General features: G+C 62.5%; 4 protein-coding genes across 10 annotated transcripts; 2 read left to right on the top strand and 2 right to left on the bottom strand.

Annotated features, from left to right (window-relative positions):
- The first annotated feature begins 4,153 nt into the window (after positions 1–4,153).
- Positions 4,154–9,212, top strand: ICAM5 (intercellular adhesion molecule 5). Of its 4 annotated transcripts, XM_065664450.1 has the most exons (10): positions 4,154–4,503; positions 5,055–5,333; positions 5,415–5,726; positions 6,363–6,641; positions 6,715–6,993; positions 7,150–7,392; positions 7,475–7,720; positions 7,959–8,204; positions 8,394–8,657; positions 8,734–9,212. In XM_065664450.1, the coding sequence occupies exons 1-10, from the start codon at positions 4,443–4,445 to the stop codon at positions 8,946–8,948; spliced, it is 2,424 nt and encodes an 807-aa protein (XP_065520522.1). In that variant the 5' UTR covers positions 4,154–4,442; the 3' UTR covers positions 8,949–9,212. The 4 variants fall into 4 exon arrangements, with proteins under 4 accessions (XP_065520522.1, XP_065520521.1, XP_065520524.1 ...); XM_065664449.1 differs by having other exon boundaries at positions 8,394–9,212; XM_065664452.1 differs by lacking the exon at positions 8,394–8,657 and having other exon boundaries at positions 8,734–8,823.
- Positions 9,213–9,785: 573 nt separating this feature from the next.
- BEST2 (bestrophin 2) lies at positions 9,786–14,034 on the bottom strand. 4 transcript variants are annotated; one of them, XM_065664455.1, is made up of 10 exons: positions 13,772–14,033; positions 13,489–13,676; positions 13,215–13,309; positions 12,183–12,446; positions 11,443–11,597; positions 11,279–11,356; positions 10,721–10,819; positions 10,560–10,640; positions 10,325–10,476; positions 9,786–10,054 (listed from the first exon to the last, which is right to left on the bottom strand). In XM_065664455.1, exons 1-10 carry the CDS (start codon positions 13,844–13,846, stop codon positions 9,874–9,876), a joined length of 1,368 nt encoding a protein of 455 aa, XP_065520527.1. In that variant the 5' UTR covers positions 13,847–14,033; the 3' UTR covers positions 9,786–9,873. The 4 variants fall into 4 exon arrangements, with proteins under 4 accessions (XP_065520527.1, XP_065520525.1, XP_065520526.1 ...); XM_065664453.1 differs by having other exon boundaries at positions 10,721–10,873; positions 13,772–14,031; XM_065664454.1 differs by having other exon boundaries at positions 10,721–10,873; positions 12,183–12,416; positions 13,772–14,030.
- Positions 14,035–14,202: 168 nt separating this feature from the next.
- GET3 (guided entry of tail-anchored proteins factor 3, ATPase) lies at positions 14,203–16,680 on the bottom strand. Its single transcript, XM_065664444.1, has 7 exons — positions 16,503–16,680; positions 15,871–16,018; positions 15,642–15,790; positions 15,405–15,555; positions 15,225–15,332; positions 14,681–14,878; positions 14,203–14,474 (listed from the first exon to the last, which is right to left on the bottom strand). Exons 1-7 carry the CDS (start codon positions 16,673–16,675, stop codon positions 14,343–14,345), a joined length of 1,059 nt encoding a protein of 352 aa, XP_065520516.1. The 5' UTR covers positions 16,676–16,680; the 3' UTR covers positions 14,203–14,342.
- A 148-nt stretch (positions 16,681–16,828) lies between these two features.
- TRIR (telomerase RNA component interacting RNase) lies at positions 16,829–18,947 on the top strand. The gene is made up of 3 exons (XM_065664447.1): positions 16,829–17,115; positions 17,500–17,577; positions 18,319–18,947. The coding sequence occupies exons 1-3, from the start codon at positions 16,882–16,884 to the stop codon at positions 18,424–18,426; spliced, it is 420 nt and encodes a 139-aa protein (XP_065520519.1). The 5' UTR covers positions 16,829–16,881; the 3' UTR covers positions 18,427–18,947.
- The last annotated feature ends 292 nt before the right edge of the window (positions 18,948–19,239 follow it).

Raw genomic sequence — 19,239 nt, 5'->3', positions numbered from 1 at the left:
TCCCCCACCATTGCCCCCATTACTCTCTATTAGAACCATAGAATCACAGAATAGTTAGGGTTGGAAAGGACCTTAAGATCATCCAGTTCCAACCCCCCTACACGGCTCGGCACAGCTCGGCTCCACACGGAGGAGAACCGAGGAACCAGGGCACCAAGGGGGTCTGAGGCAGTCCAGCAGCGGAAGGGGGGAGTCGCGGTGGGGAGTTACTTGAAGCAGTTCTGCAAACCTAGTTTTAACAGTCCTTGCAAGGTCTGTATTTATCAGGAGGTGATGGAATACTTTCTTTATTCCTCAAGCAGTGTGTAATATGCATGATTTTACTGAGCTACAGCAAAGCTTTGAATTATTCTGATTTCACCATAAAAGAAGTTGTCCCATGCATACGCTGTCACAATAATTTGTCAGGGATGAAGGTCTTGTATGCACATAAAATCTCTAACTCTCTAAGTGATGACTGCTTAAAGAGTATGTGCAGCTACCCATGTGTTTGCGGTAGTGTGGCAAGTACCCTTTGGTACTCAAGTACTCCACAGCAGTAGAGCAGAGAGTCTCAAACCAGTACTTAAGGCACCTGAGTTACGTAGAGCTCCTCAGTAATTCAGCTAGGAAAAGAAGTCTGTCTTTCATGGAACTGATTTTGGACTCAAATGGATGGTGTTGTTTCTCTCATTTCTAAACCACCTGCAGTTCAGCTATGTTAGTTTTGTTAAATCCTTACTCCTCTTTAAAAGGAAAGTAAGGGGGAGGCAAGGAATGATCCTCCAGTCATTACTGCCTTACTCCAGCGAGGTTCCACACACTTGGACTTTGAGGTGGGAAAGCAAGGAGTGTAAAGAGTGGCACTGTTACAGAGCTCACAGTGTGCAGAAGAGGCCCAGCAGCCGCAGCTTTCTGTGCTGGCTCTTCAGCTGTGGGAGCACAGGTTGGACATTCGTGCTGTGTGCACTGTGCTGCAGGATGGCCACAAGCAGATGCCGGAGGGGTTGCACGTAATCGGACTTTTCAGTGGGAAAGCGAGGAGCAACAGCAATGCTGGTGAGAAGCTGCAGGATGTGTGTAATGGTGAGCAGCTGCGGCATTCTGCTGGCTGGGGATTGTGGGGCAGAGGACAGAACCTGCTCAGGGTGCTGCTGTGCTTTGTCTTGCTCCAGGGAAATGCTTCAGGCTCAGTGGAAAATAGGAGAAGCATTTGGGGCATTCCTGGTGGAGGTGAGCAGCTCACACAGCACTCTCAACAAACGGGGGCAGGACCCAGCATCACCTATGAGAGGACGAGGCATTGCCCAGACAGATGCCAGCGTGGCTCTTCCTGAGATGTAGGTTTTGGGAGCATGCAGCCCTCAGGGCTGTGCTGGGCCCCCAGCCCAGCAGTGGGGAGCACCCAGACAGAGGGAGAGCCCATGTGGCTGGAGAAAGCCCTTTCAGCAAGTTTTGGGGCTCAGTGAGCCTTCCTGAGCCGCCCGCCAGCAGCAGGAGGGAGCGGGCTCAGAGGTCCAGGGGACCTCAGCAGCCCCATGGCCTCCAGTGTGCCCTGCGCATCCCCAGCATTCCGGGGCTGACCTCTTCCTGTGCCTCCAGGGGTGGGACAGGTTTATGGCTGGGATGCCTCATGCTGTTCTAGACAGGCACTAGGAGGGGTGCTGAGCAATGCAGGGCTGCCTGGGGATGGGTAACACCCCACATACCCACCCACAGGGGCTCAACACAACATGACAACCCCAGGCGACACAGACACAGGTTACTGAGCCCATCCTGCACACAGGCAGCACGTCCCAGGCAACACAGCACACCTCCACCGGCCACGCAGGCAATGGCACATCCAGACAGCACGACAGAGGAAGCACGGACAAGCCTGGGCCTCCACAGCAGGTGGGTGCAGGGCCACAAGTGTGGCCACGTGGCACTGACACGTATGGAGCCCACAGCTATTTACCTTCTCTGTCCCCTTGCCATGTGTCGTGGTTTAACTTCCCTCATTCTATATGGGACTGAGCACTCTGGAGAGGGAGCAGGAGCATCGCAAAGGAAAAGGCCAGGGAACAGGGAGGTCAGTGGGGGAAATGAGATTCCCCCGCAGCATTCCAGTGCATCCCAGCTCCCCCTGCCTCACACACCGGGTCCGTCTGGTACTCGCGGCTGTACAGCTCGTGGCAGTTGTTGAAGATGTACTCGTAGGTGGAGTTGAGGCAGGCTTTCACGCAGTCCTTCGCTGTGCGGCTGGCTTGTGGGGGTCTCTGCAGCTCCTGGACCCAGGTGTGGGATGGGGGAGCGGTGCTGGAGGCAGACCCACAGCCCCAGCCAGCCACCAAGGAGCTACCACAGGACCCCAGCCTTGCAAAGAACTGGGGCCAGTGGGGGTCAGCTCCCCCCTTAGGGGATGGGGTGAGTAGGGCCCCAGCAATACCTTCATCCGAAAGAAGGTGATGCTGGTCAGTAAATCCACTGTGGACTTAAGATCCTGCAGCCGTTCGGGGCTGCTGGCAGGGAAATTGTTCTGCCAAAGAGGAAGAAAAGACAGAACTCTCAACAGGGTGGGTAGAGGGGAAGAAAACAGCCAAAACTGAGGATTGGCAGGCACTTTACCCGGTACGTGGACAGGTCAATCCGCAGCGAGTTGTGCAGCTGGTCAAGGAGTTTGACGAAATGCTCCTTCCGCAGAGAAACATCCCCGAGACAGGTAAGATGGCGAAAAGGTGGCAGGGACCGTACCCCCTCCTAGCTGCCCCTGGCTCCCTCTGATCCCCACCAACACCACCCTGGCTCATCCCTCTTCTTCCTGCTGTCCTTCCTTGCCTCCTTCCTTCAACAGAGCCCAGCAGGCGGGCATGGGATGCCCACAGAGAAGAGCACATCCTCGCTGGTGGCTCGGGCTCACCGGCAGCCATCAACAGCCCTTGGGGCAAACATGGCCATGCCAGGCACGGTACAGGATCAAGAGGCGACACTGCACATCCCCTTCGCTCTCACTGGCAGTTGGTGTTGGAGGTGGGAGACAGGCTGTTCTATCTGCCCTGTTCACTTGAACACCTCCAAGCCTGGGGCAGGCACAGGGAGAGGGTGTGCAGGATGGTGCCCCTGGGCCACGTGGGAAGAGATCAGGCAAAAAGCGCAGGGAAAAAGCAGCTGGGCTCTTGCTGCAGTCACTCATCTTCTGGGCTGAGCTGGTAAGACACAAGGCCAGGATGGCTCACAGGAGCTGGACACCTATGTGGGCTCCTTGCTTACCCAACCAGGCTGCATCGGGGACTGTGGGCAGGGCATTGTCCCAGGTAGATGATATTCACTGGGGCTGAGTGGCTTTAATTCAGCTCAGTCCAGCTGCAGCCAGGAGTGGGTGAGGGGCTTGTCCCTCAATACCCAGTGTGTTGCAGCCAATGTCTCCCTTCTCACCTCCTGCTGCTACAGCCTCTTGCTCCCCCACCTTGCCCAGGTAGGGGATGGGCGTACAGGCAGGAGCTGGGGTTGGGGGGAGCTGGGAATGGTGGGATGGAGCTGGGATTAGGGTGACAGGGGGGACGCACATGTGGTGTCCCCCCATTCCCTGGGCCTGATGCCAAGTGGCAGGCAATGGCGTGAGCATGAGTGTGGCAGCACCTGGAGCTCCCTGGCACTGCCACAACACAGAACAACATGGAACAACATGGTATATGACACGGCACAACATGGCATGACGTGGAATGACACAGCACGACATGGCACAATACGCCAGGTGGCAGCATAGGCCCAGAAAGGGCTGGAGCATGGGACAGGGACAAGGGGACAGCCACTGTGGTGGCAGTGGTGACAGTGCTCAAGGTGTGTGAGTGTGTGTAGGGGCACACACAATGCATGGCTGTGTGCATGAGACATGTACTTGCATGCAAATGTCTTATCTGGCTACATGCACATGATACATGTACGCACATGCACATGCAATACACACCTGCATGCACATGATCCATGTACCCACATGCACACATGATGCATGCTAGCATGCATGTGGTATATAGACCTGTATATATGTGATACACGGGCATGTTTCTATGATGCATGCACACACAATACATGTCCATGTGCCAACACACACAACACACGAAGCGGGATGAGGACCAAGCACCGGAGAGGGCGGGTGGTGCTCGGCCGGAGGCGGGAGGAGGAGCATCTCCAGCACCTCCCTGCGTGGTCGCGGAGACGCTGCCTTCATCCTCCCTCTCTTTTTCCGCATCCCATCCTCCTCTTGATCTCCATCTTCCTCTTAAGCCCCCTCCACCTCTTCCTCCCCCTTCTCCTCTTCCTTTTCCTCCACCTCCACCTCTTTCTTCCCCTCCTCCTCCTCTCCATCTCCATCTTTCTCTTCCCCCTCCCTCCTCCTCCTCCTCCTCCGCCCCCTCCCTCCTCCTCCTCCTCCTTCTCCTCCTCTTCCTCCGCCTCGCTGCACCACCCCCACCAGCTAGCACCCGATGGGCCCCTCCGGCACGGCCGTGCTGCTGCTGCTGCCCCCCCTCATCCTGGCACTTGCAGGTAGGAGGAACCCTGTGGGGGGAAGTGGGATGGACCCGGGGGACCCCAAACTCCAGGGACTCTTGGGGGGGGAGGGGAACGCCGAGGGCCCTTGGAGGGGGACACACACACAACTGGGGACCCAGGCCCAGGACCACCTAATTTTGAGGAAGGGGCGTGAACCCCCAAAAAACCCAAATGCTGGGACCCATCATGATGGGGACTGGGAAGGGGGAATACCCAATGCCAGGGACCCTTAACACTGAGGGGTGGACCCCAGGAGACCCTATTCCTGGGCAGAAGGGGGACCAAGGACCCCTTAGTAGCATGTGCGTGTAGGCACATGTATCATGTGCATGCAGATACCTGTATCACGGGGGACACAGGAGGGACCCTTAGGACCCCAGACACTGGGTGCCTGTTTTTGTGGGGCCTCCAGGGACCCTTAATGTTGGGGGATGGACCCCCAGGAGACCCTGTTTTGGGGAGGAGGTGCTCACAAGCGGAGTCCTCAGCCACGGGGTGCCAGGGCTGAGCCGTCAGGGGGTGTCCCCTGGTGGGGGCTCTTGCAGGGGTAGCCTGCAGCACGTTCACGGTGGGGGCCTGGCCAAGGGTGGCCGTGGTGCCCTTTGGGGGCTCGGTGGCCATCAACTGCAGCCGCAGCACTTGCCCGGGGGGCAACGCCACGTTGGGGCTGGACACCCCCTTACCTGTGGCTCTGGGGGCCGGTGGGCGCCGTTGGCAAAGCTTCTGGCTCCTCAACGTGTCCCAGTGGAACCCCAGCACCGCCACGTGCTACGGGCACTGTGGTGACACCCAAGCCAATGCCAGCGCCGGGGTCCTTGTGTACCGTGAGTACCGGGATGGGGGGGAAAGAGGGTGGTGCTTATAGGAGGGGCTGTGGTTGATAGTTTGGTGTCACCACATCCCAGGGCTACCGGAGCGGGTGGTGCTGGAGCCAGTGCCAGCTTTGGCGGTGGGTGAGAGCAGGAACCTTACGTGCCATGTGCTAGAGGTGGCTCCAGTGGGCAACTTGACAGTGACATTGCGCCGAGGGGCTGAAACGCTGAGGACAGCGAGTTTTGGTGCTGTGAATGGCAGCACCAGCGTGTCTGTCACCCATGTGCTAAGCGCCGGGCCCGGGGACCACGGGCAGGATGTCACCTGCCATGCTGAGCTGTCTCTGCGGCCACATGGGCCCCTCTTCGCCCGCGCCGCCATTCCCATCAGGCTCTCAGTGTTCGGTGAGTGCTGGTGCTGGTGCCCGTGGACCCAGCCAGGGGAAAGGGTTGGAGCAGCTCAGCACCACCATGGCCCTGTCCCCATCCTGTCTCATCCCAGTCCTCATCTGATCTCCATCCCAATCCCATTTCCATGTCCCTGTTACCATCCATATCTCAGTATTCTTCCCTATCATGTCCCTATCCTCGTTCCTGCTCCCATCCTAGTCTCATCTCCATTTCCATCCTAATCCCATCCCAATCCTATTCCTGTCCCCAGTCCCTGTCTTTGTGCCATCCCAATCCCCACCCCAGTCTCCATCCCCTTCCCATCCCCATCCCAGTCTTCTTCCCATCCCCTCCCCAATCCCATTCAAATATTTTTCCCGTCCCCTCCCCAATTCTATCCTAGTCCAATTCCCATTCCAGTCCCCATTCCCATCCCCATCTGATCCCGTCCAGTCCCATCCCAGTCTCTCTGGGACTGCCCATCTGAGCTCCAGAACTCTAATCCCTTTCCCATTCCTCAATCTCTCCCTACCTTCACTCACTGGCCATGGCCATGCCGGAATCCCTTCTGGCAACTCCATGTCCTCACCGGCACCCGGTGAGTGTCCGGCCATTGGGATCCATGATCCCGGTGATGCCACATCCCTGCAGCTCTCCCAGAGCCACCGCAGCTCCTGGCTCCGGCCCACCTGGAGCTCGGCACCACCAGCACCGCCACCTGCCAGCTCACCGGTGCCTTCCCTGCTGGCGACGTCCGCTTCACCCTCACACTGGCCGGGCAGAGCCTGAACTTCACCACGAGAGTGGCTGGGGACGTGCTGACCAGTGTCACCATGCTGTCACCCAGCACCGTGGGACCACAGGAGCTGACCTGCACCACCGCGGTGGCCACAGCTGCGCGTACTGCACAGAGGCAGCTCCAAGTCTACCGTAAGGCACCGGGTGAGGGGGTAATAGGAGCCCATCCCAAAATCCCATTGGATCACCAGCACCTTTCCCACAGGCTTCCCAGCACCCATCCTGGAGCTGAGCCCAGCGCCAGCTCCAGCAGGCAGCAAGGTGCTGGTGAGGTGCCACATTAGTGCTGCCGAGCCCCCAGCACTGTGGCTACAGCTCCATGATGCTGACAGCAAGATCCTGGCCGAGGGGCCACATTCCCAGCTGGAGCTGCCGCTGGTGGCCAGCCGTGAAGACAACGGGCGGCGATTCAGGTGCCAGGCCAGACTGGACATCAATGCCACCACAGTGACAAAGGACGTGGACACCCAGCTCTCTGTGCTCTGTGAGTGCTGCTCTGCCCATGGCTGCTCCCTGCGTTCCTGATTGTCTTGACCTGAGTCAGTGTGTCCGTCCCCTGGTTGAAATTAACTCAGTTTAACAGTGTTTGAGCCAGGCTCAGTTTCCAGCCTCTCCCACTGCCATATCCCATCTTTTCCAGATATGCCAGAGCTGACAGCGAGTGACTGTCCTGGGAACCGGACGTGGCTGCGGGGGACATGGGAAGCTCTTTCCTGCCATGCCACTGGCAACCCTGTGCCCACTGTAGTGTGTGGCCGAGATGGCGTCACTGTCAGCACCAGGGTCCCAGAGCTGGTCACCCGCTCCCGAGCCGGCACCTACCTCTGCAATGCCACCAACAGCTTGGGGACACAGAGCCGGCTTGTTACTGTCCGCGTGGAGTGTGAGTGGCACCGGCACCCTGCGCCGCGGTGGCACCAGCAGCACCAGTGCTAACCATGAGCCCTGTTTGCCCCCTCCCCAAGATGAGCCCATGCTGACGGAGAGGGGCTGCCCCATGCACCGGATCTGGGTGGAGGGCGAGCGGCGGGAGCTGTCGTGTCGCGCCGATGGGGACCCGCCACCCAGCACCCGCTGCGCCCGCGACGGTGGCACCATGGGCAGGTCGGGAATGCACCGGGTGGTTCACCGCGCCGATGCCGGGCGCTACGTCTGCCGGGCCACCAACAAGCACGGCACTGCAGTGCGCAGCGTGGTGGTGACAGTGGAGTGTGAGTGCCAGAGGGGACAGGAGCCAGTGGTGCCAGGGATGGGGATGCTGAAGCCAGGCTGGGGACGTGGCTATGCTGGAAATGTCATTATTCCTGCACCCATGAACCATCACAAAACTCCAGCACTCATCACAACCCAGTCCCTGCACCCATCATCACCCAGTCCCATCATCCAATACCCAGCCCCAGCACTCATCATCACTCAGCACCCATCCCCTTGGCCACCATGTCCCTGCAGATGAGCCAAGCATGGCAGAGCCCGGGTGCCCAGCACAGAGGCTCTGGGTTGAGGGGAGGCCAGCGGAGCTGGTCTGTGCAGCCACTGGCAACCCCCAGCCCCACGTCGCCTGTGCCAAGCTTGGGGATGGCCACCACCTCATGGCAATGAGCACCAATGTCACCCGCGCCCACGCTGGCACCTACCAGTGCCAGGCCACCAACAGCCGCGGCTCAGCCCTGCGCAACGTCACCATCGCTGTCGAGTGTGAGTCGAGCATGGGGTGACCCAAGGGGTGTCAGGGAGGGACCTGGGGGTCCAGGGAGGGACCCGGGTGTCAATGGGGGGACTCAGGTGTTAGGAGGGGGGGGGGTGCAAAAAAGTGGCTTTTTTTGGGGTGTTTTTTGCCTACGGGGCTGTGCTTTGGGTGAGGGCCCGTGCCCCCCCCCGGTGCAGACAGCCCAGGCACTGTCACCCTGCGTGTCCTGCCCTCGGCCACCGTCTCCCGCGGCACCAGCTTCAGCGTGGAATGTCGTGCCGAGGGGCTGCCCCCCCCCACCTATGGCTGGGTGCTGCCACCCGCTCCCAACCTCCGCTTTGGCGCTGGTAACCGCAGCGTCGCTGTCGCCGGGGCCGCCGCCGCTAACAGGGGGCTTTATACCTGCACCGCAAGCAACCGGCACGGCTGGCAGACCGGCAGCGTCCTGGTGCAGGTGGACGGTGAGCTGGGGGCTACAGGGAAACACGGGGGTGACACTGCCACTGAGCTGCCACCCACACTTTGCCCTCCTGTTAGAGAGCCGGTTGGTGCTGGTGGCATCGCTGGGCTCGGTGGGCGCCGTTACCGTGGTGGGTTTGGCGGCTGCCGGGGGTTATTACCTCAAATCAACGGCATGCAAGAAGGGGGAATACAACGTGCGGGACGCCGAGGGCTCGTTGGAAGCCGCCTGCCTGCACCGGCAGCACCGCGGCCAAGCTGAGGTCTATGGCATCCAGCTCACACAGCCATAACCAGGAACATCCATCCCTGCTAGCCCCAGCATCCCCAACGGGATGGATCCCCCTGGCATTCCCAATGAGATGGATGGTTGGGGGTCGCTTTTTGTGTCTGTCCATCCCTGCCGTGTTTCCCCCCTCCCCATTGTCACAGTGTTTGGGGAAATTTGAAGCGTTTTGGTGCCAGTGGGTTGCTGGGGGGTGGGGGCACCCAGGTCCCCTCTTGGCAATTCCCAGGGTATACAGCAACACACAATAAATAATTCCATTGGAATGGGAGGGAGGAAGATGGTGACTCCGGCTTCGGGGGCGGGGGACCCAGTCCCAACCACCACCTTCTTGGCCCCAAGCCCCATCCCACGTTCCCAACCATGGGGACCCCCATCCTGGCCAAGGGGTAAAGGCTTCAAGGGGGCTCACATACCCTATGGGGGGCATGGGGACCCCTTGGAGGACACAGATACCATGGGGGAGATGAAGATACCCCAGGAAGGGGTTGGTATTTGGGGGGGGGCTGTAAATGGGGGCTGTTGGTGGGGTGACTGGAACTGGGAGGTTTGGGCTGTGATGCTGGGGTTCCCTATGGCTCTTGTGGGTTTTTTGGACCACCCACAGCCACCCCCCAACCACTGATGGGGCTTTGGGTGTCCCCAGCTGCTGACTTTGGGGCTTCCTCTTTGCTCTGGGCTGGTCCCATTTTAGACATTACAGGCTTGGGAGAGGCACAGATCCTGCACCCCTCTATGTGAGGGGCTTTTAGCATTTCCTGTTTTGTACCCCTTTTTTATGGGGCCGGAGGAGGGGTCCTGTTGTGCCCCAAACCCGTTTCAATAAAGCCACAGGACATAGAGGTGGAGATTCATTCCCGGCAGACATTCTTGGGGGGCTCGTATAGGGCTGAGCTATGCTGGAAGGGTGTGTTCTGGGTATCCCCCCCACTTCAAACCATGTCGTCAGCACTGGGGTGCAGGAGCCAGTGCTCGTGGGGGGCACTGTCCGCCCCTGGCATGTCCGTCAGGGTGGCTTTGTCTCCCCTTGGGCTGTCCCCATTCCCCAGCTGGGACTCGGGGGTCTCCCCAATATCCTCCAGTGGCAGGAACTGCATCTCCTCCTTGGCCAATCTGCAGGACATCAAGGTCACCCCAAAACCACCCCAGAGTCACCCCTGGCACCCCCCATCAAGGACACCCCCATTCCCCAGGAATGGCTTTCAAGGGTCCCTGGGAGCATCCTGGGATCCCTGGTGGGAGCTGGGAGGTCTCGGCAGGGTTGGGGGACACTGGGGAGTTTTGGGGTGGCTGAAGGAACTCCAGAGGTGTGGGGGTACCCCAGAGCCCCTCACTGAGGAGGGTTGGAGGGGGGCAGGGTTGGGGGGTCCCGTCCCCACATACGTGATGTCACAGGCGGAGCCGCGGAACGGTGGCTGGCGCAGCGGCGCGGCTGCGGCCGTGTACGGCACCCGCGGGCTGGCGGCGTCCCAGTACCGGTCTCGCTCCAGCGCCGGCACCTCCCCGTACAGCTCATCCACTGCCAGCATGGAGACCTGCGGCACGGACTCGGGTCCCCTCCTGACACTGGGCCCCTGTCCTGGACACCCAGTTCCCAGTGGGAGTGGGATGGGGATACCTGGAAGTTGCGGTCAATCAGTGTGTTGGTCTCAAAGTCATCGTCGTCCTCCCCAAAGGGGTTGATGAGCTGCTCAGCCACCTGCAACAAGGCCACTGTGTCCCCTGAGGCCGCCATTGTGTCCCCTGAGGCCACCGTTGTCACCTCCCCCCCAGCCCCACCTTGAGCCACCCCACGTAGAAGAAGAACTGGAGGAGGGTGAAGACGGGGACCCCGAGGTCCAGCTCGTGCCCTGCATAGCCCTGGGCCGGGTCCAGGAACTGCCGCCCGATGAGGCACGTCACGAAGAAGGTGTAGACGGCGATTGTCACCACCTGCAGCAGGGGACAGTCCCCTCCGTGTCCCCCCACATCCTTCCATCCCTGCCTGTTTTCCGTGTCCCTCTACCCCTGTCAATGTATCCCCATGTCCTTCCATCTTCATCTGTATCGCTCCAGGTCACCCCTGTTTTCCACCATTCTTGTCCCCCTACACCCCTGACATGTCCCCCTACATCCTTTCATGTCCCCTCATCCCTTGGCAGTACCCTCATGTCCCCTGGTCCATGTCCATCCCTTTTGGGTCCTCTCCACATCCCTCAACCCTTTTGGGTCTTCTCCAAGTCCCCCAGTCCCTGTCTATGTCTTCCCATGTCCTTTCATGCCCTTTCACACCCAGGTCCCCATCCAGCTTCCCCCCCCACCACGTCCCCATTGCTTCCCAGTGCTCCCAGTGCCCACCTGGGTGTACACCAGTGGAACGCTGATCCAGTCGTAGTGGAAGAGGAGGCTGCAGTGCCCCCGGAAGCGGTTCAGCTCCTGAGGGGGGGGACGGACATGACGACACAGGAGGGTTTGGGGGTGATGGGGGGTTCGGAGGGTCCCTGAGGGGTCTCGGGGGATACCTCCATGAGGAGCTTCAGGGCGCAGTCATCGCGCACCCGCCCCTCGCGCCGCGCCTGCGCTGCCAGAGCCGTGAACCAGACGCAGGGGACCCAGAACTGGTTGTGGGGGGAGCGGAGCCCCTCGAGCCGCCGCCGCTCCCCCCGAGTCAGGAACCCTGTGCAACAGGACGTCAATCTCCCCGCCTCGTGACATCACTCCCCGTACCCATGACGTTACTGCCCGCCAACATCACAGTGCCCCCACATTGAGGCAGGGGAAGCTTGGAAGCCAGCTGGGTGACGTCCACGTGTTCATGTCACACACTCCCCATGACATCACTGCCCCCACGGTGATGTCACTGCCATGAGGACACCCCTATCCCACTGCCCCCCAGTGTCCCCAGCACCTCACCCCAGTGTTCCCACTGTTCCCAGTGTCCCCAGCACCTCACCCCAGTGTTCCCACTGTTCCCAGTGTCCCCAGCACCTCACCCCAGTGTTCCCACTGTTCCCACTGTCCCCAGCTCTCCCCCTGGACATAAGGGACGTGGAGGGACACGAAGCCAGAAGGAGGGACAAAGAGATGGTGGAAACCCCCACCCAGTACCTGCCCCCCGGGTGCCATCCCCACTGCCATCCCCCTACCCCACCTCGCTCTGCCCCATAACATCGTCCCCGGTGCCATCCCCCCGATGCCATCCCGCTGCCCCATAGCGTGTCGTGTCCCCCCCACCCACCCACCCACGACATCAAGCGCGCACCCGCCTGCACGAGGTGGTCGGCGGTGGGGAAACGCTTGCGCGCCGCGGAGCTGACCGCGCGCAGCACGAGCAGCGCCGCCAGGCTCCCGTAGCGCAGCAGCGTCCGGCGCAGCAGCCGCCCGCGCGCGTCCGCGCCGTGCACGCTCCCGGCCACCGCCAGCATCAGCCCGTCGGGAGCGGGCACGGCGCGGAACTGCCCCCACCAGCGCTCCAGCACCAGCGCCACGTAGAACCCTGCGGCGGCAGCGAGGGGCACGGGGAGCGCTGGGGTCATTGGAAAGGGGTGAAACTGGGGGCACTGGGGCAGTGTTGGGAGCACTGGGAGGGGCCACTAGGGAAAACTGGGGGCACTGGGGCGGTTTTGGGAGCACTGGGAGGGGCCACTGGGGAAAACTGGGGGCACTGGGGGCATTGGAAAGGGGTGAAACTGGGGCCACTGGGGCGGTGTTGGGAACACTGGGAGCACTGGGAGGGGCCCCTAGGGAAAACTGGGGGCACTGGGGCGGTGTTGGGGATGCTGGGAGCACTGGGAGGGGCCACTGGGGAAAACTGGGGGCACTGGAGGCTTGGAAAGGGGTGAAAATGGGGCCACTGGGGCAGTGTTGGGGGCACTGGGAGGGGCCACTGGGAAAAACTGGGGGCATTGGAAAGGGGTGAAACTGGGGCCACTGGGGCGGTGTTGGGGACACTGGGAGCACTGAGAGGGGCCCCTAGGGAAAACTGGGGGCACTGGGGCGGTGTTGGGGACGCTGGGAGCACTGGGAGGGGCCACTGGGGAAAACTGGGGGCACTGAGGGCATTGGAAAGGGGTGAAACTGGGGGCACTGGGGCAGTGTTGGGGACACTGGGAGAGGGGGCACTGGGGAAAACTGGGGGCATTGGAAAGGGGTACTGTCTGAAACTAGGGCCACTGGGAGGAGGCAATGGGGATACTGGGACCACTGCTGGGGCCACTGGGAGCACTGGGGGGGGGGGGTGCTGGGGCCGCAGGGAGCAGTACTGGGAGTAGTACTGGGAGCACTGGCGTCTCACCTAGCACGAAGGACACGGGGATGAGGTTGGCTGATTTGTCACAGTAAAGCACAAGCTTCTCAAAGAGCCTCTTCTGCGCCTCCGACAGCAGGAACCTGGGCCATGGGGGGGCATCAGCAGCAGCCCCCACCCGTGTGTCCCTCTCCACCCTGTGTCCCCCCATATGTCCCCATTTGTGTGCCCCCCATCTCCCCCTGCATCCTGTGTCCCCATATCCCCATATCCCCCCCATGTCCTCCCCACATCCCCCATATCCCCCCACGTCCATAGGCACCGGTAGGCCAGGCTGAGCACCAGGTAGGCGGTGAGGAAGAGCAGCAGCTCCCGGTAGAGCAGTTTGTAGATGCTCCCACGCCAGAGCAGCAGCAGCCGCGAGAAGCCCCCGAAGCGTGTGGTGGCCACGCGGGACGTGTATGTCACCGTCATGGCAGGTCTAGGGACACCCGGACGCTGGTGGGGACACTGGAGCGATACCCAGGGGACACCAGAGCACACCATGGGGACACTAAAGTGACACCAAGGGGCCACCCCCAGCCCCCCAAATCCTCCCCACTCACCTCAGCAAGAGCTGCACTGGGGCGGCCACCACGGCTCTGGGGCCACAGGCCCTGTCCTGGGGCCTTAAATACCATCCCGGGGCTGGCCCTGCCGTGGCGGGGGGGAGACAGGGACACACATGCCCCCAAGGGGAGGGCTGTCTGGGTGTTTTGAGCCCTGCCCCTTCCCCACAGGGGCGTGTTGGTGGCCTTGGGCGCCAGCCCTGGCTCTGTCCCCAAGCCCTTGTTGCCAGCAGTGGGGTCACAGGGACAGATCCCAGCAGGACACAGGGAGAGTGCAGAGCCCCATCCACCCCACTGCGGCCCCATTAATCCACCCCCAGCACTAATGAGGGTCCCCACGTCCCACCAGGCCCAGGGCCAATCAGTTAACGTCACCCCCCCACACCAGGTTGGACCCCCCCCCCACCAAAAAGCCACACAAAAGCAGCTCCGCTGCTGCCGGAGTTTATTATTTACACAAGCCCGGGGAGGGAAGGGTGGTCCTTTGTGGCCCCTTCCCTGGCCCTGGGGACACATGGATGGGGGGGGGAGAAATATGGGGTGCCCCCTCCCGGTCACCCCGGGGGGTTTATTTAGGGCTAGGGGGCTGGTAGGGGTCCAGCAGGAGGCAGGAGAAGGTGTTGACTTTGTCGGCCCCTCGCACCTCATGCGGCAGCAGCGGCAGCTTCACGATGTGGAAGTCCTCGTAGAGGTCCTCCATCTATGGGCAGGGAGAGGGGCTGGGCTACAGGGACATCCCCTGAACCCCCATAGCTCCCCCAGGGAACCTTACAGCACCCCAAATTCCACCCTCAAACCCTCTCCCAGACCCACAGAGGCTCCAGGTTCACCCAGGGCTGCCCCAAATCCCCTCCCAATCTCACCCAAGCCACACCTCCCCACCCCGTGGCCCCCCCCAGGGGGTACCTGGTCGAGGTACTTGGCCTGGATCTTATGCCGGGCCTCACACATCTTGCAGGGCCGCTGGGGGTCGGGGAACACGAGCTGGTTCACCACGATGTTGTGGGTGTCGATGCGACACTTGGCCAGCTCCTGGATGAGCCTCTCCGTCTCGTAGAGCGACAGGAACTCAGCGATGCACACGCAGATGAAGGTCGTCTGCTCCTGCCAACCCCCCCCCCCCAAAAAAGCACCCTCAGGGGGACACCACCACCGACAACCCCCCTCCGGTGGAACATTCCCTATAGAATGTGCCCAGACCAGTTCAGCAACATCCGCATGGTCCCCACTCCCCTCTTTGGCATCCCCAGGTCCTCTCCCAGTGTCCCTGTGGCCCCAGATTCCACCTCAAAGCCCCATATTCCACCCTCGTACCCCACGGTCCCCATGGCCCTCTAGCATCCCAGTGTCCCCACGGTCCCCATTCCCCTCTTCAGCATCTGTGTCCCCATGATCCCCCATTTCCATCTTTGGCTTCCCAGCGTCCCCGTCTCCCTGTTGGTGGCCTCACAGGGTCCTTGAACTGCTCACTGACGGAGCGGATGACAGGCAGCGTCTCCTCCAGCTTAGAGGCCAGTTGGTCGGCGTTCATGTCCCCCAAGCCCAACATGTTGCACATCTGAAGAACACAGCAGTGAAGCTCCAACCCCTCCGAGGTGTCTGCCCCCCGCGCTGTGGTTGCCCCTCTCACCTGGGAGATGAAAGGACTGATCTGGTTCTTGATCTGCATGAGCCGGCCCAAGCCACGCTCCACGATGGTGGGGAAGTTGAGCAGCCGCAGCGTGTGGCCAGTGGGCGCCGTGTCAAACACCACCACGGAGAAGTTCATCCCTTTCACCAACCTGAGTCGGCACAAGGCGGGGGACACTCAGTGGGGCCACCTGCCCCCCCTTGGCTCTGTTCCAACACCCCCTCCCCAAGCGCTCACCTCATCACCTCAGCATAGCTCATGGCCTCGTCGATGCCGGGGAAGGCGCTCATGGCCTCCTGCATCATCTTCTTGCCCATGCTCAGCATGTTGTCCTCCTCGAAGAACTCATCGGGCAGCTCCGCCACCCCCAGGCTGGGGTCAATCTCCTGCAGAGGACTTGGGGGAGTGAGAAAGGGGGAATGTGGTGGAGGAGCAGCACCGGGAATGCCAGGAACGCCGGGCTCACCATGGCAAAGAGGTTGTCATAGCCCTTCACTTTGGTGGGGACCTTGGAGAACTTCTGGTCGAAGGCATCAGAGATGTTGTGGGCAGGGTCAGTGGAGATGATGAGGACGCTCTCCCGCACCTTGGAAAGCTGCACGGCCAGGCTGCAGCTGGGGGGACAGCGGTGACAGCCGGGGCGCTCCTACCCCCCTCACACACACACAAACACAGGGGGTGGCCCCAGGCTTCTCCCAAGAGGATCCAATCCCGTCCCTTCCGCCCCGAGGGGCTTGAGCCCAACATCCCCCTCCGCGGAGGACCGATTTCCGGCGGGGCGCCAGCTGCGGCCAAACACTCCTGGGGCCGACCCTCCCGATTCCCGATCCCGATTCCCACCCAGCCCATCCCAATCCCCCTCCGGGGCCCGAGCCCCCATTACCCCATCCTGATCCCGACGCCCCCCATCCCCAGCCCGTCCCGTTCCCCCCCCCCAGCCTGGCCTGATCACGATCCTGAACCCCCGTCGGCCCGTCCTGACATTCCCCCCCCGCCCCCCCGGGGCCGGTCCAGATCCCCTCACCCGAGATCGCGGTTCCCGCCGAGGTCCCGCTCCCCCTCAAGCCCATCCCGGGGCCCGTGCCGGTAGCCCCGCACCTGCAGGTGGTTTTGCCCACGCCGCCCTTCCCGCCCACGAAGATCCACTTGAGGCTCCGCTGCTCGATGACATTCGCCAGCGTCGGCTCCAGCGGCTCCACGTCGGGGGCGTCCTCGAACTCCTCCGCCTCCGGTCCCCACCCGCCGCCCGCCGCCGCCGCCGCCGCCGCCATCTTCCCCCCGCGCCACCCGGCGGCCCTCCCGCATCCTCATTGGCCGCCACCCCTCCGCTCTGCCCCGCCCCTTGGCACCGGATTGGTCGTCGAGACCGAAGGGGCGAGGCCAAAAGCGGCGCGTTGCCCAGCAACGCCGTTCTGTCATCCGGCGGCGCCGCGCGCTTCCCGGCGTGCCCAGCGGCGCGGCGATCGCGGCGGACAAGATGGAGGCGCACGGTGAGGACGGGGAGGCCCCGGAGGCCCCGTCCCCGCCTCCCGGGCCCGGCGGCGGCGTCAACGTCTTCGCCAACGACGGCAGCTTCCTGGAGCTCTTCAAGCGCAAGATGGAGGCGGAGCGGGAACGGGAGGCGGCGGCAGCAGCGGTGGCGGAAACAGCCGGTGGCGCCGGGCCCCGCCCGCCCGACGGCTCGAAGAGGAGCGGCGGCGCCCTCAGCTTCGTAAGGACGCGGGACCCGCGTCTCCTCCCGGCCCACCCGCACCTTGCGGCCGGTTCGCGGGGGTCCCTTCGGGCCGGCTCCGGGGGTGGCGGCGGCCGCTGCCCCCCGCCAGCGGCTCCGTGCAGCGGGGGTGGGGGTCCCCAGAGGCGAGTGCGGGCCCCGCTGTTACCGCCAGCGCCTCCCAGCGGGCACCGGCGTCCATGGAGCTGGGGGGCTCGTCCCGGGGGCTCTCCCGTGGTGCCGGCGCTGCTCGCTCCCTAAGGGAACATCATCCCCAAAGCGGGCAGGGACGGGGGGTCCCCGCTGCGGACAGCCGGGCTGCCCGTCCCTCCTGGCCCCGGGGCCGTGGGTAACGGTGGCAGTTGTGTCCCTTCCCCCCCTTAGGTGGGCAGGCGGCGAGGGGGGAACAAACTGGCCTTGAAGACAGGAGTGGTGGCCAAGAAGCAAAGGACGGACGAGGAGGTGGGGGCCCTTTGCTGGGGGGACACACACTGAGCTGGACAATGGGAGCACTGGGAGGGGGCGCTGGGGTGAACTGGGGACATGGGAAGCACTGGGATGGGATGACAGGGATGCAGGGAGGGGTGTTGAGGACACAGGGAGCCCTGGAGGAAACTGGGGGCACTGGGACTGCTGCTGGGGGCACTGGGACTGCTGCTGGGGGCACTGGGACTGCTGCTGGAGGCACTGGGACTGCTGCTGGGGACACTGGACTGCTGCTGGGGGCACTGGGACTGCTGCTGGGGGCACTGGGACTGCTGCTGGGGGCACTGGGACTGCTGCTGGGGGCACTGGGACTGCTGCTGGGGGCACTGGGACTGCTGCTGGGGGCACTGGGACTGCTGCTGGGGGCACTGGGACTGCTGCTGGGGGCACTGGGACTGCTGCTGGGGGCACTGGGACTGCTGCTGGGGACACTGGGATTGCTGCTGGGAACACTGGGACTGCTGCTGGGGGCTCTGGGACTGCTGCTGGGGACACTGGGACTGCTGCTGGGAACACTGGGACTGCTGCTGGGGGCACTGGGACTGCTGCTGGGGGCACTGGGACTGCTGCTGGGGACACAGGGAGTGCACACTGAGGTAAACCGAGGATAGTGGGAGTACTGCAATGGGAACACTGGGGCGGGTAGTGGGGAGGCAGGGAAGGGGTGCATTGGGAGGAGCTCCTCAGGCACCCCCATGTCCCCCTGTGCTGCTCTAGGTGCTGACGAGTAAAGGGGACGCGTGGGCCAAGTACATGGCCGAGGTGAAGAAGTACAAAGCGCATCAGTGCAGCGACGATGACAAAACGCGGCCGTTGGTCAAGTAGCGCCCGCTGGGCGTTAGAAACGCTCTTTCTGCAGGGCCCGAAGCCTTTTCTAGCTCCAAACGCCCCCCACCCCGGGCCCGGGGCCACCGGAGCTGCCTCAATGGCAACCAGGACTTTGATGCCACCATGGACTGGCCCCGCTGCTTCTGCCCCTCCCCGGGGGGGCATCATTTGGGGTGGGAAGGGGGGGGGGGGGGGGGGGCGGCTGCTGGTGCAGCATTAAACACCTCAGATTTGGAGCTGCGTGGAGAGATTCTGGAGGGGCTTGTGGGTCACCGAGGATTCCCAGTCACTGCTGTGGGGGGTCATGGGCTCCCCAGCCCCTACTATGGCGGGGTTATGGGCTCCCCAGCCCCTGCTATGGGGCGGTTATGGGCTCCCCAGTCACTGCAGTGGGGGGTTACGGGCTCCCCAGCTACTGCTATGGGGAGTTCTGGGGATCCCATTCCCAGTCTTTTCCAGTGCTCCCTGATCCCATTCTCAGTCTTTTCCAGTGCTCCCTGATCCCATTCCCAGTCTTTTCCAGTGCTCCCTGATCCCATTCCCAGTCTTTTCCAGCGCTCCCTGATCCCATTCCCAGTCTTTTCCAGTGCTCCCTGATCCCATTCTCAGTCTTTTCCAGTGCTCCCTGATCCCATTCCCAGTCTTTTCCAGCGCTCCCTGGTCTCATTCCCGGTGTTTCCCACCGCTCTTATTCCCACCCCCCCCCAGCCCTCTCTTGCCCCACTTACCCCCCCCCCCCCCAACGTCCCCCCGCAGTGGTACGTCCCACGCCGCGGGGCACGCCGGGTAACACAGTTCAGCGCCGTAGTT

The sequence above is a fragment of the Lathamus discolor genome, unplaced genomic scaffold (genome assembly GCF_037157495.1).
Source record: "Lathamus discolor isolate bLatDis1 unplaced genomic scaffold, bLatDis1.hap1 Scaffold_197, whole genome shotgun sequence".
Taxonomy (NCBI): Eukaryota; Metazoa; Chordata; class Aves; order Psittaciformes; family Psittacidae; genus Lathamus; species Lathamus discolor.
This window is presented reverse-complemented; position numbering and strand designations above follow the sequence as displayed.